This window comes from Amphibalanus amphitrite, unplaced genomic scaffold, assembly GCF_019059575.1.
Source record: "Amphibalanus amphitrite isolate SeventyFive unplaced genomic scaffold, NRLGWU_Aamphi_draft 001248F_arrow, whole genome shotgun sequence".
Lineage (NCBI taxonomy): Eukaryota > Metazoa > Arthropoda > Thecostraca > Balanomorpha > Balanidae > Amphibalanus > Amphibalanus amphitrite.
Genome location: NW_024882741.1, coordinates 103,317 through 130,891, shown reverse-complemented (window position 1 = coordinate 130,891; position 27,575 = coordinate 103,317). Strand labels below are relative to the sequence as shown.

Below are 27,575 nucleotides of genomic sequence, written 5' to 3'. Positions count from 1 at the left end.
CAAAGTCCGTTTGCGTAAACTGCGCCGACAATTGGCAAACCTGTTACCTACACTTGTGTGTAACCTTATTGATGTCATGTATATACTATTTAGGTATATGTGTAATTGTGTAGGTATACAATTATCGCTTAAAAACTAGAGATAACAGTGGCATCTGCCATCTACATTCTACACTGATAGTTTCAGCACTTGTGTGGCAGCATCCTAACATTTAGGTACCGAACAATGATCATAAATCGCTTTCAACGCTGCCATTCTCGACTATTTCTGGCCTGCCTTTTATTGCGTATTGAGCGGCAAATCAATGTCTAGCGCTGGGATATCATCGCTATATTATGTTGCACCCTCCTGTTCGATACATGGGTTATCGAGTCACGTGGCTATCAGGTGGTTCTTTGGGTTCAGTGTTGCAATAATGAAAAAAAAAACGTTACATTGATTTGAGACATTAACCGGAGATCGCTGTTCTTTGGGCAGCACATCGCGAAACTTGACTTCATTATTAATTCGTTAATTCGTTAAATATGAAGTGTACTATGCGGCATGCGCAATCAAAAATGCATTCACCAATCAATTATCAACTGTTTTTTACCAGGAATCGATGCGGTCGTTGCACTGTAAAATTATTAACACGCTACCATAGCAACAGCATGCTCTGGGTGGCGAATATTGGACGGTGTCGCAGCCTTTATTATTGGGTATTGATCGCCGGGCTATAGCGACAGTGCACTCGATCAAACGCCGTCTCCGAGCGGCTCACACGTCTCGGTACTCCATAGTTACCACCACCATAACCACCACCGAACTTTTTATAAAGAGGATGATGTTACGTAAAGAAGTGCTCCCAGCGTTTCTGGATGTCCTTTTCCTGCCCTGCTCCGCCCCCCCCCCCCGCCGCCCAACTGACTCCCAAGACCCAGCGACACATGTTATATATAAATTCGAAAATATTGTGACGATACTTTGAGATGCTGAAATGCACGTCCATCGTCTGACAAAAAAAAAGAACGAGCATTTCAGTATACACATTCCAGCCGGGCTCACAGACTTTCAGCGATGCCACGGACAGGATGCCCTCGGCCCTGTTACGCTGTTCTCCGTCCCATCCCTGCCCGGTCCACCTGTCCGGCCACTGACCCCGGCCAGGTAATGTGACGTCACTGGCCGCAGGCTGAGATGAGGCGCACGGCGGCACAGCATCCATCCCGACGGCAGCGGCAGAGGTGGCTGCGGCGACGGCAGTGGTGGAGAGGCCGGTCGGGGCGCCGGTGGAGTTGTGTTTAGTGTTCGGAGAAGGCAGTGAGTGGTAACGAGTGGAGCATTCCGACGACTTTATCCAGTGTCTCGCGAGTGATTACCAAGCTATCACGTTTCACCGCCGTCCGCCATCGTCCGATTTCATCGCCAGTCCCCGGACCTCAGCCGTGCACGCCATGGTGACGTGGCCGCGCACGCCGGCCGTGCTGGCCGTGCTGGCGGCGTGCATCGCCCTTATCTCAGCCCAGGACGTTCCCGTGGTCCGTATTCCTCAGGGAGAGCTGCGTCCGACGCTGATGACCAGCGCCTTCGATAATCACACCATCTACGCGTTCCTGGGTATCCCCTACGGCCGGGTGGCGGCGCGGTTCGCTCGAGCCGAGCCGGCCGGAGCCTGGGAGGGGGTGAGGGATGCCACTGTCGACGGTGCCGAGTGCCCCCAGTGGGACCCGGCCGCTGGCAGGGCGCTCGGCAGCGAGGACTGTCTCTTCGTGAACGTCTACACGCGAAAACTGCCGCCGGCAAACCCGACCGTGCCGCTGGTGTTCCTGCACGGAGGCGACTGGCTGGCGGGCAGCAGCAGCAGTCGCTGGTACGGGCCGCGCTACTGGCTCGACCACGACGTGCTGCTGGTCACCGTTAACTACCGGCTCGGGGCCTTCGGTAAGATGTCAACTTCTGACTCGGAGCCTTCGGTAAGACGGGATATGGCAAACTTTCTGATGAACGTTGCTTAGTTTTATCCCATACAAGTACAATGGAAAAAGTCGTAAATTTCGTACCCTGCGGTGTTCACTGCCCCTGGTCGCGTTTCAACAAGTGAGACTTGTTCACCAGCCCTGCGGCTTCCATTATCACCACAATTCCATCCTTCAGTGTCACATTAGTGCACGTAAATGCTGGCTCGTCACGTCACTAAACGCTGTTCCATCATTGGCTCAGCGGTCTAGTACGTCAATACTCGAGCCGGATCCATCTAAAGGTCACAAATAGACCACCGCTGCCAGCAACCCCAACTCTCGAGGGCAGTGCGTCAACAGGGCATTAACAGGCATTGTGTGCGGCACATATAAGGCGACGTCGGATTCCCTGATAAACGTTCCGAGAACATTCCAGCTCAACCCATTGACACTTCTGGTCGACCGCTATGCCGGGGCCGAACGAGGTCATACTGAACGGAATATTCCACCATACACAATTATGGAATATGCATGGGGCTCGTAAACGACAGATTGAGAGCACTGACTGACAAATTACAATCTTGTATATTATTATTATCATCAATCAATGAACGAAGACCATCAAAGCATAACATTAGGTAAACTTGTTGGTCAATGTTCTCAACACGATTTGTGTTGAAGTTAATCAAAATATGTTCTTGGTTACTTGTAATTGATGCATTTCTGCACAAATCTATATCGTTTTTGTTTTGTCACTCTCCGTCATAAGCAAAACTATAAGATCTGGTGAAATTTCCTACGCAATTTCAGTCACTTTGAAGCGATGTCGAAATGCGGAAACTTTCAAATAATAAGTGAAACGAGTTATATCAACGCGTGCCACATTTTAACAGTCAATCTCATTCGACAGGGTTCCTGAGCACGGGAGACGCCGAGGCGCCCGGAAACCAGGGCCTCTGGGACCAGCGGCTGGCCCTGCAGTGGATCGACGACAACATCCAATTCTTCGGCGGCCTGCGCAGTCACACCACCATCATGGGCGAGGGCAGCGGCGGGGCGTCCGTCCACCTGCTGCAGCTCTCGCCCACCGCCAAGAACCTGTTCGAGCGAGCCATCTCTCAGAGCGGAACGGCGCTCTGCCCGGGCGCGCTGGTGCCCGAGTCTATTGAGAGCACCACAGAACTGGCCGAGAGACTCGCCTGTCCGACGGCACCCAGCAGCGCGATGGTGGCCTGTCTCCGAGAGGTGTCGGAGGAGGAAATCTGCCGCGCCACGGCACACATGAGCAGTCGCCTGAGCTCGGCGGCGCCGTTCGGACCCGTGGTGGACGGTTTCGCGGCCGAGCCGTTCCTACCGCTCCCACCTAGTCAGCTGATGGAGGCCAACAACTTCCGACACTGCCCCTGGGTGGTGGGAATCAACCGAGACGAGGGCGCCGACCTAGCCTACTCGCTGCTCACTAGCCCCGAGAGGCTAGAGAAGCTCAATAACAACTTCGCAGAAGTGGCCCCGCAGCTCCTGAGGCTGACCCGTTCCACCAATGACCCCAGAGCTGTCAGTGAGCAGATCCGCAAGCACTACTTCGGTAACCAGCCGATAGGTGACGCTACGGCCGCGCAGCTGGTGGAGCTTCTCACCGACCGAATGTTCCTGCACTGCACGGAGCAGGCGGCTCACTGGCACTCCTTCTACTCCACCCACAAGGTGTTCGTCTACCAGTGGAACCTACAGGGCCGCGTCCGCTTCCGCGACCTCCAGCAGCAGAAAACGCAGCAGCCGGGAGACGACCCAGACCACTGGCACCCGGGCAACCCGCGGTTCGCGCGGCGAGGCGGATCAGCGCACGAGCTGGGTGTGTCGCAAAAGGACGAGCTCCTCCTCATGTTCTCCAACGACTTCACACCACTCTTCGACCGCGACGATCCGCTGGTAACCGAGCTCCGTCAGATCCTCAACATGTGGGTGACTTTCGCCAAGGCGGGTGACCCGACGCCCGACCTGGCCGGCGAGGGTATTGCCCTGTGGAGGGAGATTTGGGAGCACTACCTGCCACTGGACGAGCACTACTTGGTGATAGACCGGGAGTGGACCACGGTGCACGAGCTACGCTCTAAGGCGATCCAGTTCTGGGACTCGCTCGGACTGAACGAGAATGTGTTCAAACACAAAATTGTGAGGGATGAGCTCTGATCGACTGTATAGGGAGTGTGAGGAACGTGTGTGGGGGGGGGGGGGAAGGAAGGAAGACGAAATGTGAGGTCAGCGAGCTGATCGAGTCGCAGGCTTCAGGATGGTAGATGATGATGCTGTTATTGCTATAGGTTCAAAATGTGGAAAACATGCCTGATGCCAGAGATAGTATAAGCAAGGCTACATGTTTGATATGCGAAGGTGTCGTTGTAGGTCATTTGTAATATAAATTTTACGTTTTTTTCTCAATAATTTTTATTTTCAAACACGGTGAGGCGCGTGTGACGGGTATTACCTATATGAGAGCGTTGAAGTGATTGGTGCTTTTTAAAATACAAATGGAACTAAGAACCTGCCAATTTCTTTAAATGCTAGAATATATTTTATCGTGACATTTTTGTTACAGCAAAAACATCCTTACAAAATGATATAGAACAAAGATCAGAAGGGCATCTTGTTAACTACATCCCGCTAGGCTTTACTCTTCATCTCAAATCATAGAAACCATTATCCACCAGTCACGTGTCTATTATTTTCCCAGCGGATGTTCGGATGTACCCGGCCACCAACCTTCACAGAAGTTCTATCCTGATCCACCAGACAGCCGCCTCAGACACGTGACCGGGATTCCACACACTCCCAGACAATGCCGGCAGAGTCACATCAAAAGGGCCTCAGTGCTCCGCTAGTTCTAATAAAACCCCGCTTCATCGAATCACTGCACACTGTCCAGAGAAGCAGACGTTCGTTCAGTCTCTTAATGGCGTGACGCTGACTATGGATAATTGAGTGGACATCACGGGAAGCGGCAAAACTAAAAGTTCTGCCTCACTGAGAGAGAGCCAGCCAGGGGCAAGACAAAGAAAGACGGAAGAAGACGTAAAACACAGAAGGCTCGGAAGGCAAGCACTAATAACGGGGCGGGTATACGGTATTGGTCCAGTGGATACCGCAAAAACGCAAACAAATCCGTTCACAAATGCAGTTATTTTTTTTCTGATCAGCCTTTGTTTTCTCTGCACCACGCAATGGTCATTGCATATAAGCAAAGTCTGCAATAAATGGCGGGCAAAGTTCACGAAACATTATGATTCAACGGAAGCAAGGTATAAACTCCGAGTGCATAGCTCATCACCGACTAGTCGAAATGTCAACAAACAATAACTTATACAGGCAGAGCATCGTCCTTTATAACGTTGCAGTTTGCGACCATCTGTCCTTCATAATAACGTCAGTCGCACTGGCCAGCGCGCTCTGTCAAATGACACCGAGGTTGTGACATTCAGACCACATGCGCCCACCACCCGACACCACAGCCCTTCCCAGAGGCGGCGCAATCACGTACACCTCTAGGGGCGGATCAACAACAGTGAAACGCAACACTGCAGCATTGTGATCGTATGGTAGTGGCCGGCACTGGCTCGGGGGCCGGCAGAGCCCATCTGCGCAGCAGGAGTCTGTGCCGGGAGGAGGGGGAGGGGACTGTCAGGTGCGAATGGGGAGGGGTGAGTTGTGAGACTGACAGACCACCACCACTGCGCAGGATGACAGCTCAGGAGTGGGCGGAGCAGACGCAGCGATACCGTCACTCGACAGGTGCCAGGCCAGTTAAAATATGCAACAGGACAGTCAAACTGTTGGAGGATATATCATATGTAAAACGGATGCTGCACTGCTTCCTTTACGACTTTTGAAAACCCAAAAAAGACAACACATGTAAATCAGCCGCTACGTCCGTTTCGACATAAATATAATATGCAATAAAATTGCGACATACCTACCGAATTTGTAGGGCGGCAGGGAGCATATTTGTTCAATGTAATATAGGTAGGTAAATGGAATAGCAAGTAGGCAGGCTGTTTGCAGTAAAACACTGCCCGTTATAAATCCATCCCATTATGAGATTTGCGCCGGCTGTAGTACCCTCTCAGCAGTGGCGGCTGACCGGGGGCGGCCATGGGAGGGATATTGATGTTATTCCCTGGGCGGTGAGCCAGCGGGGTCGGCCGGCAGGGGACCCACGGGGGAGGGGGAGCAGGGAGGGGGCAGTCCGCTGTGGTTTGTTTGGATCCAGCCGGTCACACGTGCTACACTAGCACAAACAGCGTGAATGAGACCCAGCAACTGCTGTACGGCGTACTTCGCGGACATCGGTGCCAAACTATCCCGAGCATCCGCTGCCCGCTCCAGAACAAACAAATGGATCGACCATGAAATTATGAGGCGGCTTTATATAACTGAATGGAAAGGCGTGTTATTCGGCCCATAAGATAGGGCTAGTCATATGGCCCAATTATTTGGTTTGGCCATAGTTAGGCTCTGCATTGATGTAGCATGTTAATCATTCATCATAAGGTATTGCTGCAATTTCCTTATATACTACTATACCCAATAAAGGTATACTTAAATTTATCCACTGAATATCAACTATAGGGCATTATAAACTACATATCAAAACATTTTAACAACATAAACACCGTTTTAAAAGAATAGAACGCATCCATTTTACTGAGCATAAACGCCATATAACTTTACCGTTACGACGCACTTAATTCCTAACATCGTCATCTTCTAAAGAACAAAGTTGGAAGTAGATAATGAAGTCCACCAGTTACCGCTAGGCTGGGTCACCTTTTATTCTATTACTTATAAGCCGTATCAGTGTGCAGTGGGTGTGCGCTATCGGGTTTAGACAAAATTACACTTTTTTGTTGTATCAAATGGACAATGACAATGAAAATTATGTCATAAATGACAATTACGTACGCTCAATAAAATGACTTAGCTACCATAGTGTTATCAGAAAACAGTCAGCTCCAGCTCGGCGACTGGCCGGTCCCCGATCGGTCCCCGCAGTGCGCTGTGAGCCGCTGGTGATCGACGGCAGAACACGGTCCAGCTCTCCTGGTTCTGGGCCGGTGGATCAGCATTATACGCTTCGCCGCCAAGCCAACTGTAGCTTGAACTGTGAGCTCTTTTCCTGCTGAGTGTCCCGCCAGCTAAGCCCACTGATCTATTTTCATCGATGGTAAGCCCACCGTCAAACGAATGGTCATCGCATCAACCTATATAATGACCAACAGTCGAAAGCAATATCGGTTAACCCTCGCCCGTAAACGGCGATCTGCCACCTTCGCCCATGCAGGGGGGGGGGGGGGTTGGTGCGACCCCCCCCCTTGGCGTTTGAAAACGGAGCGTTGTAGAGCTGAGCGGAAAAGACCAACGGATTGCTATCGCCGAGATCTCGCGATTGGTGGTATATTTTTTGGTCCTAGGTCAATATTTGACCTACTTTTGACCGGTCAAAGGTCAAATTTTCGGAAAAATAGACTTTTTTCATTTTTCCGCGGCGTTTGCGGCAAAACGGTGGGAGATATCGACTTGAAACCTTCACTATCGTGTTCCTTGATCAATTCTCTATCGTTTGGTATGTATTTCGTTTCCCTAGCTCTAAAAATGGCGCGTTGGGAGCGCCGGAAATCGGCAAGGTCACAGTCGGCGGCAGAAATTCGAAAAATCAAAATTTAAATTTTTGAAATCTGATTGTATTTTTGGATTTCGGAGGTCCATTTGCTCCCTATAGAAGCTAATATTGCAGCATATTCCCATTGAGGTGACAAGAATTAGCAAAATAGTGGTTCGGGCGCTTTTCAAAAATAGTACCGGACGCTGTTCCTCTTGTGACGTCATAGCTCCGTGACCTGACCTGACCCGGTCAAGTTTCTTATACCATATGATAGCCAATACTTGCCCCAACATGCATGGGAAGTTTCATCACGATCCATCAACCGATGACCGTACCACCGGCAGGAAACCTCGGGCGTTGGCACTCAGTTTGTGAAAATCCGGCCGGAGGCTGTTCCCTTTGTGACGTCATAACTCCGTGACCTGACATGACCCGGTCAAATTTTTTTTATCAAAAGATGCGCAAGGTTTGCCCCATAAGGTACCCAAAATTTGGCGGCGCTGCGCGCCGCCGTTTTTGCACTATTTCCGAAAATCCTCAGGGGGGGGGGTTGCACCAACCCCCCCCCCCTACATGGGCGAGGGTTAACGTCATCACGCTGTTTTAGCCATTATTTCAACGGGGCCTGTGTCTGTCATTACATTGATTCTTTTGCTTCCCCATCTCATAAACCAGCCACAAAATACTCGCGCGTCCTTCTGCCGACTCTAGTTCACGCTGCTCCATCCGCGAGGTTGTCGAACGCTGTGAGATCGAGTCCAGCTGACCTCGGGTGTTTTTGTGCCAATCACAAGGCCACCACGAGTGCAACGGGCTGGACACGACAAACGGTGTGCGTGCGAGACATCTCACGAAGGGAACGCCCCTCGGCATCGGACGACTAGTTTGTGGATGGTGCATGGGTATGACTTGCAAACTTTTGGATTGTGGCAAGCATCGGCCCAAATGTAATGTAAATATGACGATTAGATTGTCAGTCTAAACCCAAGCAAGACCGGTGCTTAGCCAAGCATAACAGTACTTTTGGGATACAAGGAAAACCAGTTTGTTGCGATGCCAAGTGAAGATATAATGGGAAATACAAAGTGCAAGGAAAGCAAAATTATTTGAAGCGTAAGGCAAATGTGTTGTAATACCTTTAATTTTGGCAATGTAGTTATGTTCAATTGTATCATCAAACTTATGAGTCATGATTATGACAGTCGATATGACCGATAATGAAACGTCACTGATAAAACGGATGACTAGGAATTAGAGATCAAGATTATTCGGCATTGAGCTGCATGGCTGCCGATCATCTCATTAGCTCTGGGATCCACCACGTCGGTCTGGGAACTACCGTACAAAGCGGATGTTCATCCCGGAACTGCAACAAAGAACAACGGCTTCCAATGCGGTTCGACGTAACGGTGAACCATGAGTGTAAAGTATGGAAAAGTGTTATCACTTCAGCTGACAAATGCGCTAACACATCTTGCAAGGCTTTTTCTAGAAATCATTCAAGTTGCTGCCCATTGCTCAGAGTGTTCTATACGAGCTAATTCAATAAAGTAACGGTGTTACGTGCAACCAGTCGTCGGCAAAAACTAGCCAGCTATCGCTCCAGCTTCCCGATATGCCCGATATGTTGGTGTGAAGACTGTATACCAGAACTGTTTTGCAGCAAGATTTCAGGGACAAATTCGATTCTGAACTTGCACAGACACATTCAGCCAACTAAAAGTTCGAGACAGTGGTACACTAATGTGCACATTTGGAAATGAAGTGTGCAGTATGCAAAAAATTTGGAATTGCTTTTGTGTTTGATTACTACTCAGGCCTGCAGACGACTGCACTTAGCGAGAAACAGCGGTTGAAGTCAACTGAAATCAATGCCTCCTCAGACCAGACGTTTCTTGGCTAATTTATCGCACAGTCTCGCGTCTGAGACGTATCCGTTTGTTTCCTCCAAGCAGCAGGTATCCGCCGCCCCTCTTCGCGTCCGTTCGTGCGGGGAACTGACCTGCAGGGCAGCATCCTGACACACTCGGCGGCGCGGTAGGACTCCAGGCAGACGGCACAACACTCGGCGTCCCCCAGCTGCTCATCGTCCACCTTCAGGGTCCTCAGCGGCACGCGAGAGAGCGCCTTCCTCGCGGCCGACACCAGGTGACGCTGGCAGAGAGGAGGGTCACGGTCGGGTCAGAGGTAGGTCAGGGTCGGGTCAGGATCGAGTCACGTAAGGATCAAGATATTGCAACTGAATGGGAATGAGAATTAACTGACCCATTTCATATTTGCCAAAGAACATATCGACCAAATGTGTTATTATCCGATGAGTGACGATGTAAAAGCTTGACATAACAAGTAAGCCAAGCTCAGAAAACCGGTAGCGGCTGGAAAAGGTCACCCGAGAGGGTAAGGACACGGATCAATACTGTAGGAGCAGTACCCAGACTGGGAGCCGCGTGGAAAAACGGCACGTCTTAGTGCGCACCGCCGATGAGCCAACCGCGCTGGAGGAGCCAGAATCAATGTGTGACCGGCGTAGGAGGGCATCGAATCAATAGAGGAGCAGGCGAGCACGTGATGTAGCCATCTTTTGAGGAATATTGCCCTGGCTGAACCATGTCATTAGGTTTGCTTTATTGATACTGATTGCACAGTGCATATGAAGGCTGCTGTGCTTATGCGGAATAATTGAAGCGTTTACATAAAACATTGCCGGAATAAATGACCAATTATGAGAGAAGCTGCTTGTGGTGAAAATCAAGACGTTCCTTGAATACAGCGTAGGTCATGTTAAAAAAATCGTCAATGCAGCCAGGTGTACTAGCCACAAACTGTTTCGCCACCCATACCAAGCCTGCACCCGATTTTTAACCCAAACGCACACACAACAAACCCTAAACAGCACATCGAGCACACTTCAACTTACCGCGAGTCGATCCTTGGCGTGCATGTATCGGAATCGCTGCACATAATAGAAGAGTAGCCAGGCTAGCGATATGACCAGCAGCAGGATGAACGACATGGACACGAACAGCACCGAGGTCCTGCGGGAAGGGGGAGGGGGGGAGGTCACAGCCGGCGGGCCCGAGCACACACGTGAGTGGTGTGACCTTTGGTCGTGACTCAGACACAGCTGCGGCCCGAGCGAAGGGCTTCTTGGCGGGGCGGGGAGTGGTGGGGTTATGCGTAAATACGGACGGACGGTAATGGAGAAATATAGGGGATTATTATCTTGGCATGAATCAAAATGCTTTTAGATACCTACACTACATATTTATTTTACTTGTAATCTGCATTGGATATCTATGGACAACATTACACGCTAAATTACTTGGATAAGCATGAAACTAAGACATAAATAAGACGATTTACAATTTGACTCAACATGCCTACCAATATCTATTTCATCGCTTACACCTTGTGCATCCCAACCCCTGTAAACCCCAAACCCAAACAGCGCAGACCACGACTCCGTCTCTATCCACTAACACCCACCTGTTCAGCTTCTCGACTGAGAATGTGACGCGTCTGCCGGGCGTCAGCTGCATCCAGATGTCGAAGCCCCTGTCTACCAGGTCGGCCAGGTCCTCACCCTGCTGTTTCCTGAAGAACACGGTCACCAGCGAGTCGCCTGCAGAACGGGAGGAGAGGTGGAACTGTCAGATATGTGGGGGTGAACGTCTCGAAACGGAACTGAAAGCGTTCATTGAGGTGGCGCAGCATTTCTTCGTTAAATTACCACTTCAGCTTATAATTATGTACTTTCACTTCCTTCATAGCTATGCAATGCATGCAAGCATAAAAAAATATAAGCGAAAAATAATGTTATCTGCTACAATAACGGTAAAAGGCAATGTGCATAACATTAAAACATAGGTCATACCTACTAGGGTCAACACAGTTCAAACTGCGGTATATTTTGAATAACAAAGGATGAGGCGCATGCGAACTGGCAACAATAAAGATAATGGCAGGTACATTTAAAATATGAAGCTGCAAAATGTACATATCATCAGCATGAATTATGCAATTTTACGCATAGTCCTGCGACGTGGTAAGTTTTTGGAGGCCATAGATCACTGAGATGACGCGTTCTAACGAGTGGTACGAAGGAGCCTCCTGGCACGCGGTGCCACCGTGTGCCCGGACGGCGCACGAATGGCACAGCGTGGTACGCCTGACATTGAGATCCGCACGAAGGCGGCGAAAAAGTGACATTCGGCGCCGCGCTTATTGCGTCATCAAATGTGCTCCACTGGGACTGGAGAATGATACGGCACGGTGCGTTACATCACGTGGCTCATTCACACACAACTCCGGGGGAAGAGTAGCACCATCATTTCCAGCATCTTCCCAGTTCCCATGCATGGGAACTGGGAAGATGCTGGACTGGGAAGATCACCGTCGCAGTCTTTGCAACACGAGGATGCCCCGTGTTGCAAAGACTGTGTAGAGTAGCACCATCATTTTCAGCATCTTCCCAGTTCTCACCGTCACAGTATTTGCAACACGAGGATGCCCCGTGTTGCAAAGACTGTGTAGAGTAGCATCATCATTTCCAGCATCTTCGCAGTTTCCACCGCGTGCGTCACAGTCTTTGGCAACACGAGGATGCCCCGTGCCCTGCAATGTGCTCCCACATCTAATCAATAATCCTCGCCTCCTCGCACCGAGCAGAGAAGCTGCGCGGTGCGTGCGGTGGCACCTCTGGGGCCTCAGCGACAGATACCAACCGTAATCACAGTGGTGTGGATCCCGAGCCGGGCTTACTCAAACCAGCTGCTGACTGAGCTGGGTCTGATCAGATCCGGGAGCACTACAGGGCGCTGCTAACTATTTCCGGCCGGGGACATTCGCAGAGCAAATATAGCATCTCCTGGAGGAGACGATGTATAGCGGTTCCACGAGGGAAAGTCCCACGCAGCAACTGACTCGGGCTGACGAAACCTCAAGCCTCGTACTGTGACGCTCTCGAAGACGCCGGGCATATTGGCTTACTAACTAGTAAGCCTTCACCAAGTTATGTATAAAAATGTAGGTTCGGTTACCACTGGATGAAAAAGTTGAGTTAGTCGGTGTGTTAGAGTGTAAACGGATACAGCTCTTCGATCCGCCTACCTTAGAATGACAAAATCCGGAATTCAATCAGAACAGCTCTAATCACTGTCGATGTATATGGCCGTGTATCAAAAGTTGCTGACTGGGTATAACACGCTTCTCTCAGCAGACTGAACCGAGTTCACGGCCTGGGTCCGATCGGCCACTCACATAACCAGGAACATACATATGCTAATACCTGCAGGAGGCCAGCCAAATACAACAGAGGCGGTACCAAGGTCGGTCCGAGCGGATACAGTCTGCAGTAGAGGGGGGGGGGGGGCACGGCTCGGCCCATGGAACTGGCCTGAGACGGAGCCCCTGTCCCTGCACCGGTCACCGGCAGCCGGCACCTCACAAGGTCAGCAGGGCTCACAGCAGGCTCCGGGTCTTTGGGAGGCGCCACGGCGAGGATAGCAGCCTCTGCTTGAGAGGTAAATGTATCGAGAGAATGTGGATGGCTTTTCTATATTGGCTTACTTTTTAATGCGCTTGATTGCTTGATTGTCTTTTCTTTATTGATGGCACTTAATTGTGAATAAGAAGAAAATGCATATAATTAAAACCCTGTTTGCTACATCATTTAAGCTGGACTTGTCGAGAGTGCTCATGCCAAGCAATGCACCTGAGAACTTGCAATATGATCACTACACATATGTTTTAGGGGAAATATGGAACACAACGTGCAACTTTATAGACGAAGAACAGGTATGTGTCTTCTTTCCCTAAAGCCATATTACAATATGCTTAGCACGGCTCCTGTGGCCTACGAGTCACCAGATAATCTCTCAACTACATCGATTGCATCGCAGGATAACGACACTTTCCGGGAGATAGACTATACCGCAAGACACGGCTCCTGTGAGGTAGACTGTACCGCAAGGCACGGCGCCTGTGAGGTAGACTGAGCCGCAAGACACGGCACCTGTTAGCTAGACTGAACCGCAAGACACGGCACCTGTGAGGTAGACTGTACTGCAAGACACGGCGTCCCGGGGATAAACTGCACCGCACGACACGCCTGCCTGTGAGGCAGACTGTACCGCATGACATGAGTTCCCGGGAAGACTATCTCAGCGCAAGGACTCGAGGGGCTATCGTAAGACACTGCAGAGTTCATTTAATTTCAATATACGCTGAGATAGCACATGGGAATACACGGCTAGCATAAATTTAATCGACCCGGTTCCAACGAAAGTAAATGCATCTCGGATGTCTCTCACAAACTGACGCAACGCCTAAACGGCGCCTTGTTTCGCGGTTCTTGGCCATATAGCACAGACTCGGACGCCCTGCTGGTGGGCAAGACCTCCGAATTCCCACTCGGAGGCCGCATTCTCCCCGCTCGAGTGCCCTGTTGTGAATGCGTGCATGAGTGCCTTGCACAATCCGCTCAGTGTCGGAGTAATTGGCGAGCGCCGGTGCGTGCCCCCCCCCCCCCCCCAAGCAGCGGCTGACCGTGACAAAGGCTGTGGAGATCGGTGGCGTTCTCGGGCTGAAAATCAATCGAAAGAGCTCGATGGAAACATGGAGAGACGGTTCAGAGTCCAAGAAGGGCAAACGAGACCAGTACTTCTGAAGGAGACAAAGAAGAAAGTAATTGAAGCCAGAGAGAACTTTGAAGACTTCAATGGAGTCTTTCAGTCTCGAGCCGGGAGCAGTGGAAATCGGCTCGCGTCAAAGTCAGCAGAATGCTTCAGAAGCCAGACATATGAGGCATTGATCTAGATATTGTAAAGATAATTCAGGATTATGCACTTCCAGGTAACATTATATGGCCTTTTCATTTACGTTTGTCTGCTTTCAAGTGGCATTGCAAAGGTCAAAGGTAATTGTTAATTTAGCCCATTTCTGACGGCTCATGATTGCATAGCCCGTACTGCAGATTTATAAGTCGTGCTAGAAAACATGTTACTGAGTTATGTGCGCAGGAGCAAGCCATTCCGGCCATCTCTAAGAGCTCTTGCCAACTTTCTAAGCTAAATTTTGTTTTCCTGTTGGCAACACGCACAATAAGGACAAAATACAGACTGTGGACCAAGCGAATGTTCCGCCATAACAAGTCGTGAGCAATGCTGGACAGGCGCACTATTCACCTGAAGTCCAGCCCACATATCCTCAGAGCCTTCTGAGGTAACGCCTCCCCGCAACGCCACCACCGCTCGCCGGCAGGCTCGGCCAGGCGGAAAGGGACGCGTTACCTAACCTCAGGCAAGCGCGCTGGGCGCGTTACACACCGCCGCACACCATCTGGCGCCCGAGTCTTGGCGGTGGTGGTGGCTGTGGTGGCGATGACGGCACTCATCCACCTGTCCGCCGATGACGGCATCGTCGACCGGCAGTGAAAGTAACGCACTATGACCTGACCCGACCCGACCCGAGAGACGTCGGGTGCCGCCCTGCGGTGACTGAATCACCCAACAGGCAGAGAAGAGACCACGTGGGAGGCCAGAGGAGGGGTGGAGACCACAGGAGGTCTCCGCCCTGCAGTCGCCCACAGTGGGTCTCACGGCAGGTCTCTGCGGCAGGCCGCAGCGGCTGCGGGCGGCGCCGGCGGCCTTGGTACCGGCTGGGGCGGAACAGAGCCGGGCGCAGCACGTGCTGTGGGGGGGGGGGGGCGGCAGCAAACCCGCCGTGGGGCCCTCCAGCTGTCGTCGCGTCGCGCGTGTCGCGGTGGGAGGGACGGGGAGGGAGGGGAGGGGTGTGCCTCGCGGGAGCCGGCGAAGCCCTCCTGCAGTAATGCGGGCCACGCAGAGGTCTGACTGTCCCTGTGTGGTGCCACGTGGCATCACAGCTGTTCACAATGGGCCACCCCAAGCCTTTGTCAGCCCCAGGGCTGGCCGTCTCAATTCCTCATTTTTCATACCTGCAGAATCTAGGGTGACTCAGTCCAGCCATTCCACGAACCAATCCATTGACCGTTTGTTACCCGAAGTTCCTAGCTCGCGCCGATCTAGCCCCACCTTGCCAGCCAGTCCCATTTCGCCCGGCCCGCTCCGGCACTAATCGGCCGCCTCTGCACGACTAGGTGGCGGCTCGGCCGGCTGCATAACGAGCCGGTGTCACTTCCCAGACTGCCCGGGACCTTGGAGCCGCTCCTGAGCCGCCCAGTACCGGGCCGCTCCCTCGGTCGGGCCAGCGGCACCGCTCGCTCCGTTCCGAAGGCTCGCCCGCGGCCAGTGTTGTTGTGAGCGAGAAGGGACGGTACAATGCGGGCAGCCAGGTGGCAGGTGACGTTGCAGTTCATATGGAGCGAACGTGTAGGAGGCCCGTAGGTTGACTGAGTGATCTGTGCAGTCGGCTTGAACGATGTATTTTGTGTAGCTCAACAGCCGTGGTAGCAAAGGACGAAATTTTCACCCAGATACTGGCACTATGAGATTGGCACCATTTATCCCCAACGACGTGGATAATCGTATCAGTCAAGGATAACAAATCGCTTACTGCCTGAACCACTATGCAAAGCTCAGGAAACTAGGCACCGTTAAATTCACTGGCATCTCAATCAACCCCTCTGTCGCGCCTTTCGGGCTGCCCAGCGCTGCCCATTCCCGTCTCGCGATGGTCAGCAATTCTCTGTTCGCTGCGGGACCTCGCTGCGTCACACCCCGTGGGAGGGCGAGCGGGGCTCTCCCGTGGGAGGCGAGCGGGGCTCTCCCGTGGGAGGGCGAGCGGGGCTCTCCCGCTGGTCAGCAGCGCGGCGCTGCTTGCCTAGACCGGTTTGCAGGACGGAGCTGCCAAATTCCTCCTGCGCCGCCAGCTCCGGCGAGCGCACACCTCCGGCGCCCGTGAACTTGACCGGCGTCCGCTGGGTGAGGGCCAACTGCGGCCTCCGACACGGAAGTGAGTGAGGAACTGGTGAGCTATGCCAGATGGTTGCGCAATCGAGGGTGGAATTTGAGTGGAGAGGGTGCTCGAAAGGAACAGAGCAGAAGTAATCATCGTGAGACATTTGAGCTGATGTGTTCAGCCAGAAACTACTGGAACAGTTTGGAACCGGAAAAGCATTTTGCAGGTTTGAATACGCGGAAATGACTTCTGGCCACACGTCCCAACTTAGCGAACTATTAAGTCCTTCTAAACCCCGCACTGCATTTCCTCAAGTCTGACGAGACGGTCTCCATTATTCCGAGTATTCGAACTATTCCGATCACAGCTAAATTAAATCAAGAGTCCATTCAGACCCCAGCTGCATTCAATCGCAGTTACTGAATTTCTGGAACCGAGGCGGGACGCCAGCGAACTGCAAACCCAATGCAGATGTTATTTAAATCAGCGGACCAGTTATGGAAACATCTCAGGGATATGCTTTTACTATACATTGGCAAGAACGCCTTATTGAGGCGAGGTAAGTTGATGCACGTCATTCACAATACAGCCTCTAGTATTTCTGGGATTTGGAGATTCGTGAAGAAACAATTTTTGAAGCAAATAAATAATATTTGAATTAGTTATTTAAGTGTCAGGTGCTTCTAGCCATACCAATTCTTTCTACAAATGATGTGACAGATTTAGCCTCCTTTGATTATTGCCTTGGTTTTTGTTCAAGCATGAGGTTCAACATTGCTTCAAAACGTCGCAAATGTGAAAAGTATTCATCATTTCCTAATCAACGACATGCCAACAGCGCGACGGCTAAACCCTCAGAACTCATGACTACCAAAAGATGCAAACACGAAACAGTTTATTTACAATTTCAATAGCCTGCATTCATAGCATTGCACCACGAAACTTCACGCCTATACTACGCTGCTGGACCGGATATCATCATGAGTTCATTCTTGCAACGTCACACTCACCAACTCAGGCACGACATGGTGTCGCGAAGCGCAGGACAGCTCTGTTCTGAGCACATGTGTGCCGTGCCGATTGACAGCACGCAAACAGTGACGGAGCCAATCACAATATTGACAGGCGAGTCTGGGCGAGCCACCTGGGCATCAGATCAACTAATGTGGCGCGGTTGGGACGAAACTGCTAATTGATTGAATGCGCAGAGATACGGCTCTGAGAGCGAACGCCTTACCGCGTCTGTTTGCGGCGTCTCAGGCCCTAATCGACGGAGAGAGGTTATGCGCACTTCAGGACCAGACCATGAAAACCACTGCGCATAGTGTATCCTGTACCTATGTCGCAACTCACATAATGAAGACAGTTGCAGAAAGCAGTCACCAAATCAAGTGGTAGCTTATGCAATCGGGCACAGACTACACGCCTGCTTATTTGGGCCGTATAAATCCACGAACTAGCAATATGCATGTGAGCGTTTGATGACGGTGTGAAATACCGCGAAGTCATCGGTTCTCTCCAAACGGAGCTCTGCCCGTCGCTCCTTATGGACCAGCGTGGGCGACACTGCAGCTCCACCCCTCACGGCCGGCTGAGAGCCTGAGTTCAGCTGACTGCACCGATCACGGACTAGTCACGGACCAGTCACGAACCAGTCACGACTCTGTCACGGACCAATCATGCTGCCGTCAGCCCTCTCGGTGCCAATTCTAGGATATAGCTGAATCCACTGAGGCAAGAGGCAGACCATCCCTGCCCTCCCCCGCCCAGCTGATAGTATTTGTTTACGTAATGCGAACTGTTAACCGCTATGTGATCACTGGCACATCCGAATCACATTACTATTCCGTATGATGCTCAGTGACTGGAGCATGTCAGTGTGCTCTTTATATAATCCGAAATAAGTAGGTTGGTGATCTACAGTGGCACGCTGCGCGTAGTGCACGCATTTGCACGCTACATCAAGTGATTCGTGCGCGGGCGGGCGGTGCGCTTTGTACTCTGCAATTCACGCATAGTCTGTATTCGGCCCGAATCGGGTCCGTGTTGGCGTGTGTTTCGTCTACACCCAGCTCATCCGTACGTGGTTCTCGATCTAACACTACCCGAGACACCATGCCGAGACGCTAGCAAATGCACAACAAAGACGCGTCTGTAGTGTAAATTCGACATTGTTTCGCCACAGTGGCTGTGTCGATTTCGACACTACTGCAGCGGTCAGACGGCGGGTCAGTCGGAGCAGAGCGACCCCTCCGTCCGTCCGTCCGTTGGTCTGTCGCCTTCGACCGTTGGCGCTGTGCTGACCGTCGGTCGATTATTGAACATTCCTACATGACTGCACGGGTAGCATGCGAGGGCTCAGAGACTCCTGCGGTCGAAGGTCTACGTCTCTGACGGGGTTGGACCGACCTTTCGACCAGCCGTGCAACTGTATGTATGACCGTGCGACTTATGAATCGAGCCTAAAACCCGTCCAGCTGACCAATCATCTGACCACCCGTACGACCTTACGACCCGTACGTGGAGTCCCGTTCAGTACAGCTGTCCGGCCGTCCGTCCGTCCGACCGCGACAATAAGCGTTATCCGGTGCCGCCAGCCCACCGATCGATCAACCAAACAGCTAGCCGACGGCAGGCAGTCTGAGGCTCAGACAGCCGACAGAGGCTTACAGCCAAACAGTGGCTCACAGCTCACAGCTCCACAGTGGCTCACAGCTTAGCAGTGGCTCACGACTCAACAGACTCACAGCCCACAGCTCACACAGCGGCTCACAGCTCACACAGCGGCTCACAGCTTAGCAGTGGCTCAGAGTTCAACAGCGACTCAGAGCTCAACAGCGGTCCACAGCTCACACCCCAAGAGTGGCCCTGCAGTTCAACGATGGCTCACAGCTCAGCAGTGGCTCACAGCTCACAGCTTGGCAGTGGCTCACGGCTCATGGACGCTCACAGCGCTACAGAGGCTCACAGCTCACAGCTCCACAGTGGCTCACAGCGTAGCAGTGGCTCATGGCTCAACAGAGACTCAGAGCTCACAGCTCACAGAAGATCCGACATGGCAGGCAGCCCGCGGCTCTGGGAGCTCAACAGTGGCTCACAACTCACAGATCACACAGGTCGCAGAGGGAGCGCCTCAGAGGGACAGCACATCAGGACATAAGGATAGCATAGCTAAAACGGAGGCAAACAACACGGCAAGTCCAGTATAGAGCACAATGAACAGCAAGTACAGCCTCCATTTGCCTCCGCCATTGGATGTGGAGTCTCAATGCACAAAGTTTACTGGGCTTAATACATCGGAAGCACCTTGAACCGAAACGCTCAGACGTAGCAAATTGCTTTCAGTGTTTCTGTCCTACAAGCTACGAACAAACAAAACCTTTTTTGGCTGACTAGTTTTTATTGGCAAAATACAAGCTGCTAAAACAGCGTATTTCGTCCAGTCTCTCGCCTGAAAGAAGTTAGCTCACGCGTGATGAAAGGGAGCAGTCACAAACTTGTCACATCTGCCTTGAAGGTCAAACACTAGTGTCGAAATATGCAGGCTGGACTCTGCAGTTTTTGCGATGTGTTCAATGCTACGCCGCTGAGACAGTGAGCAATAACAGTGAATTTTGTTTAGCAACGGGGCTTCCAAACTACGGAGCAAGAGGCGCTGACGTCGTGGCATCGCCCGTTAAAAACAAAAAAAAAAACTATTGAATCATAAACATCGACAAACTAAGCACAGATATAAGGTATACGTTGTGCTTTCTGATATGCGTAATCTCATAATTCAGTGTCTTGTTCCAGGTATTATGTCAGATCTGATTCAGAGTTGCGTGTTGCAGCGGAGAAGTACATTTTTATTTTATAATAAAATATAGCCGATTGCCGGTCTAGCCACTCAATGAAATAATCACCGTAATGGAGCCTTTGCCAATGCCAATCATTACCACATCGTCTCGGTGTAGCCAGCGACTCGAGAGCGTTCCCGAGAAGGGCTGACATGTTTCCAGCTTACATAACCAGATTACGGAGCTGCGTATATATCAGATGTCCTCAGCATTGTGCAATAGAAGTGGAGCACCACTCATAAAGAGAGCAAGGCGAGCGAGTACCAGAGAATACCGGGATACTACCAGCCAGGGAGAGTATATGAGCCAATGTCTGACGCACTGTCAGCGTGACAGACCCCTCCCCGTCCCCACACACGCTGCCTTTGCACAAAGGCGTCCCTTACTTGTGCGTGGCGTGCCACAGCTGTGGGGCGAGGTTCAGTAGTCGCACCTGTGACTGCCCGTTCCACAGATGGCCACGATCCGTGCCACTATCGTAGTTCGTAACTCTGTATTTTACTATCTCGTAGCCGTGGCTGTATTGTCAAAGTTCTAATGCAAATGCATTAACCCAATGTCGTGAAAATCAAAGAGATCAAATATACGACAAGAATCGCCCATATTAACTTCACAACACATAAACTAAACAGCGCGCCTCAAAAGGCGGACAATATCCACAGCAAACGACAAATAATACCGTTCGCTGCAGCCGACGTCGTCAGCGCCTGATGACCGCCACGGCCCGTGTGGCCATCCGCTGATCGTTTTATTGATCCGCCGACGGTCCACCGAGCGGCGACCGTGGTAAGACAGAGACGGATCCGGTCATTCTAGGACAGGGAGGCAGCTAATGTAGCGAAGAAACGCTCGCCCGCGACGGCCACGACGTCTAACAGACGGTCACAGGCGACGCGTGTCATTTCAGCGGGGAGGAGTTCCCCTAGGAAATTAATTAGGACTGGAAGGTCGTAGGCGAAAGGTGGCTCCCCGCCCCCGCCCCCGCCGAGAGTTGCGGACTCTGCTGATGGATTGGAAATCTGACGCCGCAGGTCACCGTGCTTACCTACGCAACTGAGGGTTGTCATGGTAACAAGCCACCGTGTCCTGGTCCGCGGCTGTTGATGTCAGTCAGCAGACAGAGAACATCACGTTGCCTAGCAACGCCAAAACACTGTGGAGTTATACGCGACTTAGCCGTTCAACGTTGATAGATAATCCGAGTCGAGGTCTACATCAAAATGACTTACTTGAGATGTTAGAAATGGACTTCGCATAAGCGGGAGGCCCCCTACAATAAAGACAATGACAGCTTCGAAAACGGAGAGTGTAGGCTAGTGATAAAAGAGAAGAAAATAAAAAGCAGAGACGAAACAATGAGGGCATAGGTACGCGTGAAAGGAAAAAGAAAATGAAACTAATACCACATAATCACTTATAACTCAGTTCACACTAATGATCCAGTACTAGCGCTAAATTAACCTTGTATTATAATGCCCACGATTGAGAAAAGCCAGCAGCCACAGGTAAAAACTGACTACCATCAAAGACTAATGCTTCTGAAAAGCATCGTATAGCAGTGCTTTGCGTAGTTACTTTGAAATGGTAAAGGTCAACATCCTGAGTCCACAGTCTCTACCCGTACCACAAACATTACATAATATGAAGCTGAGGCAAGCCTTAAACTGAAAGCATCAAAGCATCCCTGTGCCCTTGCAACAAGTGCATTACGTAAGACGGGCTCGGCTGGGAGTTACCTCTCGGTACCATTGCCCATTTATGGATACCCGGGTCGCTTTGACAACGGCCATCGGGTACATCGTTCACAGCTGAAGAGGTGATACAAGCTATACGGTCGGTGCCTGCACATAACCGACACGCTGGGAACCCGCCTGGGGGCAATCCCTGGCGTCCCAGTGGTTATGTGTGGGACAGTTCCTCCCACCCGCGCCGGTGTTCCGGTCGTAACAGAGCCGACTCATTGTTAGCAGAATTGCATACCTGCTGCTGCCGCCAGTTCAGGGCAATGGAACGGCCTCAGCCCCCCGAGGCCGTGGCGACAATGGAGGTGTCACATGTTCGCACCATTGTGCTGAGGCCACGTTCAACGGACGCCGGTTACACCACCGTTTGCAATATGGAATACTGACCAGGGAAGTCCAGACTGTGGCAGATAAAAACGTTAAAAAATCGGCCTGTGGGTTAGAGACCCGTATCAGCGAGCAGCCAACCTCACTAACAAGAAGACTATGAGCTGAATAGAGACAGTCTATTTAACATAAGCAAGCTCTCGCATTTAGGGAGATCCTCACTTAAGATCCTGAGCCATGCTCAAGCCCAGTACGAGATGGGTCTTCGTCTGCCAAAGCAATTAGCAATATTAAAGCCTCGAGACCCGTGAGACTGGGACTTCACCCTGACTGGTAGCAGCAAACAGCTAATGCTAACGCTACCGGTTTTGTCGAGTCATGGCCGGTTAACTTGTGAGTCATCCTGTTTGAATTTCAAGCGATCCTGGTCAGAGTCGCGCCACTCCTATACCGTGTGCTACAGTCAACATGTGGAGTGAGTTTGTAAGTGCATATATCTATATCCGGTGCAGTTATTTGCTGTCTGTGAACACCAGCGAAGAGCACCGTACACCAAAAGCAGCGGCGGTATGGGACCGTACTACGCGGACGGAAAGCGGCAACTCTCACGTGACGGGTTAGATAACTGGTTCGGCAGTTACATAACTGGTGCCGAATCACGATCACCGTTCAGCGTGTGGGTACATAAAACGCTCATAAAACAGTTATACTGGCGATAAAGCATGATATAAAGCTATTTACTTTGCACCATACCAAAGCTGCTTGTGAACTTTCATCCACCAGCAGAACATTCAGTCCAAATTGGCGCCTGCCCTGGACGCAGCTGTCAGCGTTTTCGCACAGCGACCTCGCATTCATCTCAGTGCGAATCGTTCGCTCCAAGGCCGGGCTCGACCCTCTACTCACAGCCACAGATCACACGTGCCAGGTGACACGTGGCTCCAATAGCACGTGCCAGCGCCGCGTGCTGGACCGCCTGGACAAAGGCCTTGGTGATGGCGCCGGGTTATGTCATCGAACCGCCTACGTCACCGCGTTGTGACGTCATCAGCGGCGTCGGCGCTCTATGAAGCCATCGTCAGGCAAAGCGAAGCCCCGTCTTGAGTGAAGCCCCGGTAGCGCGGTTCACCGCGATTTTCGGCGACATCTGATGCATTAACATTCAGTCAGCCTGATGCAATATTCCGCGCCAAAGCTGGTCGTCAGGTTTGCATGTATAAGATCGGCTAACTATGCACTATTCATGGCCCGACTGCTGCCGGGTGGCCACTGCCACACACCAGGCTCTGATCCCAGCGATGGGGACGTCAGAGCCTGGCGTAGAGACCGGCGGGGCCTGCCACTGAGGCCCGAAAAGCTAGCTGCTGGAACCAATAGCGTCAGATTCAGGGCCCAGCAAGGCTTACCGTCGGTGCCAGGTCAGACGCTTTGACCAGCAGGGCCAGGTGCTGGGAGCAATATAGGGTCAGGTGCTGAAGATCAAGCAGGACCAGACGCTACAGACCAGATCAGCTCAAACATTGGGGCGAGTGGAGCCAGACGCTGGGGTGAGCCGGGCCAGGTGCTGTGCTGGGGCCAGCGCCCTCCGGTGAGTCATCGTCTGTGAGTGGACTGACCCAGCAGCTGCACAAAGGATCACCGTGCACGCCGCACCGTACTGACCCCACCGCGCACGGCTCGATAAGGTACAGCGACGGGTGAGTAACACAGGCGAGAGAGGAAACGGGTCACTATACCGCACTACGGTCAGCAAGGCACTGACAGAAAAGGTACCGGATCCGTAGAACGACAAGGTAAAATAATATCAGGATGTCAGACAAAGCGAGTTATCGATAAGAAGAAATAAATTATTAAGCGCTAAGCCGTGCTCACCCTTGTTTTTACGATTCTTTTGGAGTTCGAACTCTCGTCTGAGAGTGGCTCACCAAAGTGGATTATCGCCCGGCATCTGCAGCATTATACCCGAGAACAGGTTTTAATGCGGAAGGACGGCGAACAACGCACTGCAACGGCTGCAATCTGGCGCTCTGAACAGCAGACTCGACACGCCACAGACCACTGCGCCGAGCGGGGGCCCGGCGAAATGCAAAAACGCACCCAGAGGCGGCTGCCCAGCCCAACAGCGATCGTGTACCGAGCGAGGTCGAGGCCTGTATACCGGATCTGTAAGCCCCCTCGAGACGAGTTCAATCACCAACAGCGGTAGAATTCAAGGTTAAAGTGACCGGCTGGAATGCCACAGGATATCGACCTGTAAATACAGTAGTTAAGCCAAAGCTGTACCTTCATTGACTCAGGGTTGGACAGTTCAAACGAAGTGGAACAGGTTTCCGCGCCGATTGTTTTTGCATGTGTTTTTAGCCATCTCAGGCAGATTCCGTGTCTACGATAGTTTGACTTAGACAGTCACTGACATTTGGACGCTCTTTCTCCGTCAGTCTGACCTCTCCTCCCCAGGTCTGACCCCTTCAATCCCAGTCTGACCAGACCTCTCGGCCGCTACCAAAGCGTGCTTTGATCCGGAACGGCCACGGTTCACTGCGACCGTGTGAGGCACTACCCGCTCTGCAGAAAATAGAGGCCTGTCCAGTGTCAACGCCGGCTGTTATTCTAGCACTCGTGATGAGGTCAGTGGCCGCGGTGCCACGAGGTCATTGGCTAGCTAAGGTCAGGTCACTTGGTTATTGGCTACCGCGGGTCAGGTCACCGGGTCACTGGATACCGGGGGTCAACAATGGGACAGGGCTTACAGTGAGTGCCGTGGGATACGTTCCCTACTTGTACTGTGAACAGTCACTCAGCCGGTGATAACGCATGTCAGGTCACCAGGTCAGTAGGTACTGCAGGGTCAAACAAGCCCGCTACACGGTACACGTACAGAGGAAATGAGGCTGCCACCCGGACCGGCATGCGACGTCCGAGAACAATGCCTCTGATGTAACGCGTCCCGCGCCGCGCCGCCCAAGTGCTGATGAGGACAACGCAACACCGCCGAACCGCGGCTGAAGGACGAGTTACACAGTGCGCCAGTCAGCCAATATGAGGCTGAAATGGTGATAACTGATATTGTGTACGGCTGACCTTTACAGAGCACGATCTAAAACGGCACTATATCTCAAGTTGAGCCCTGAGCTCCTCATGTCTTTTCTTGAAACTCCAGCCTATCTCGTAGTCTGAAACTGACAACACACAAATACGCCACTGCAATATTGGGCAGCTCGGCGTCATTATGGTCCCGCAGTGGCCGAGTCGGTCCCAGCTGTGGCCACAGCCGGTGACCGGTGGACCATGGAGGCGGCCGTCCGGTCCGGCGCGCCGCCTGGGAGTCTAACCACCAGCCGTGCGGCCGCGGCCGGCTCAGCGCCGAGCTATGGCCGGTCTGTGGGGAGCCGCAGCGTGCAGGGCCCTGACCGAGCGCACAACGGCTGGGAGTGGGCTGACCCGCGCGGCGGAGCGTGGAGGGCCGCTCGGCGGGACCGGGCCGGCGGGCAACGCCCCTCCGGACATATCGCGAGGAATAACACCGTCCGGGCTCAGACAATAATAAAAACGAGACAACGTTAGGACGTTATCGTCTTCTACTTATAGAATGCTGCTGATGCAGCCGAAGCAGACCACAGCAGCCAGGACAAATGGACGAGACCTGAAGGAAAGTCCAGAACCAGAACATGGTCTTGAACCGCGTGACAAACTAACAAGCCTTTCGCCGTATTCGCCACTTTTTCAGAATTAACAAATGAAGAGTGGAGTGGTTACTGGTTAGGTCATAAAGTTGTGAGATCCCAGCGGTTTGAGTTCCCATCCCATCCATAAAGTTGTGTGATCCATCCATCCCATCAGGGGACCATATCCGGTTTGCGGGATTGCACCTTAGTCAGCGCTCTTACTTTACAACATATTCCAAAACTCGGTACTCGGTACTCTGTACTGGGTACTCGGTACTCGGTACTCGGTAACGGTTACTCTGTACTGGGTATTATGTACTGGGTACTCTGTACAGGGTACTCTCCACTCAGTAATGGCTACTCCGCACTCAGTAATGGTTACTCGGTACTCGGTACTCGGTATACGGGTACTCACGCCGCTCGCTGTCGAGGTGCAGACGCTGCAGCAGGCCCCGCGGCTGGTTGTCGTACACGACCAGCGCGCTGGCGTTGGCTCGCAGCGCGTTCTCCAGCTTCACGTCGGGCGTGCACCGGCCGTAGGTGACCAGGGCCACCCACGGCTCGTCCGCCGGGGCCACCGGCTCCCAGGGCCAGTCGCAGCCGTCGTGAGACGACCCGTTGGCGGCCCGCACATGGACCAGACGGCCGGCAGCCACCGCCACCAGCCCGTTCGAGTACTTGCCGATCTCTCCGCTGTGGTAGTTGAGCTCGCTCGAGACGGGGTTGTGGTAGGTGACGTTCACGAATGTCATCACGTACTCATTGTCCTGAGTGATCCAGTCCGAGCGAATTTGGTGTGCCTGCGCGTGCACACTGGATGCCAGCGCCAGCGCCAGCAGGAGGTGACTTGTGAGCGGCCCGCGGCCCGTCACTGACCGTCCCGACTTCCCCATGGTGCTCGGTGACCACTGACACACTGCGCGGGCTCCGCGAGGCACTGTTGTCCCGGCGGCCGGCCGCCAGCGTCTGTCGCCCGCCGGCCGACCGGCCGGCTACCTGGCCCTGCCGGCTCCGCATTGATCCCGTGACGTCAGCACGGGAACAGCTGACTGCAAGGTCGGCGCGGCCGCCGGCGGCGCCTCAGGCTCGACAACGCACACGGGGAATGTCCGCGGACAGCGGGGAGAGGGTCGGAACACAGACCCCCGGGCCGCGGTAGCCTGTCGAGATGGGGTCTATTTGATATCAGATTGATCAACAGCTGGTTGGGCTGAGGATGACGTGTAGCGGTTCTGATGGCTACAGGAAATACCCCTCCGAGTGATGTTGACGATTCAAATTGAAAAAATCAAACTGTTGGACTTACCCAAATTCCGGGTAAGGAGCCTGCCAGAGATGTTGAGATCATCAAATTTCTCAAAATATGATACATTTCTCTGAGCTTCAACTAAAATGCATTAAACTGGCCGCCATTTCAGGCCCTTTTCTGTGATATTATATGTAAGTACATCACCGCTCGGCACGATATTAGACAATCAGCGCGATTAATTGACGCCAGCTAGCCGACCGATTGGCTGATCCACGCTTAATTTTTC

At 52.3% G+C, this 27,575-nt stretch overlaps 2 protein-coding genes across 2 annotated transcripts in view; one reads left to right on the top strand and one right to left on the bottom strand.

Annotated features, from left to right (window-relative positions):
• LOC122371481 (protein goliath-like) overlaps window positions 1-27,202 on the bottom strand; it is a 34,453-nt gene extending 7,251 nt beyond the window's left edge. The window contains exons 1-4 of the mRNA XM_043347834.1: window positions 26,456-27,202; window positions 11,080-11,215; window positions 10,511-10,628; window positions 9,596-9,747 (exon numbers count right to left, since the gene is read on the bottom strand). Coding sequence (XP_043203769.1) covers window positions 9,596-9,747; window positions 10,511-10,628; window positions 11,080-11,215; window positions 26,456-26,933 — 884 coding nt within the window. The 5' untranslated portion in view covers window positions 26,934-27,202. The remainder of the gene's footprint in view (window positions 1-9,595; window positions 9,748-10,510; window positions 10,629-11,079; window positions 11,216-26,455) is intronic.
• LOC122371480 (esterase E4-like) lies at window positions 1,100-4,482 on the top strand. The gene is made up of 2 exons (XM_043347832.1): window positions 1,100-1,920; window positions 2,848-4,482. The coding sequence occupies exons 1-2, from the start codon at window positions 1,434-1,436 to the stop codon at window positions 4,125-4,127; spliced, it is 1,767 nt and encodes a 588-aa protein (XP_043203767.1). The 5' UTR covers window positions 1,100-1,433; the 3' UTR covers window positions 4,128-4,482.
• Window positions 27,203-27,575: the final 373 nt, after the last annotated feature.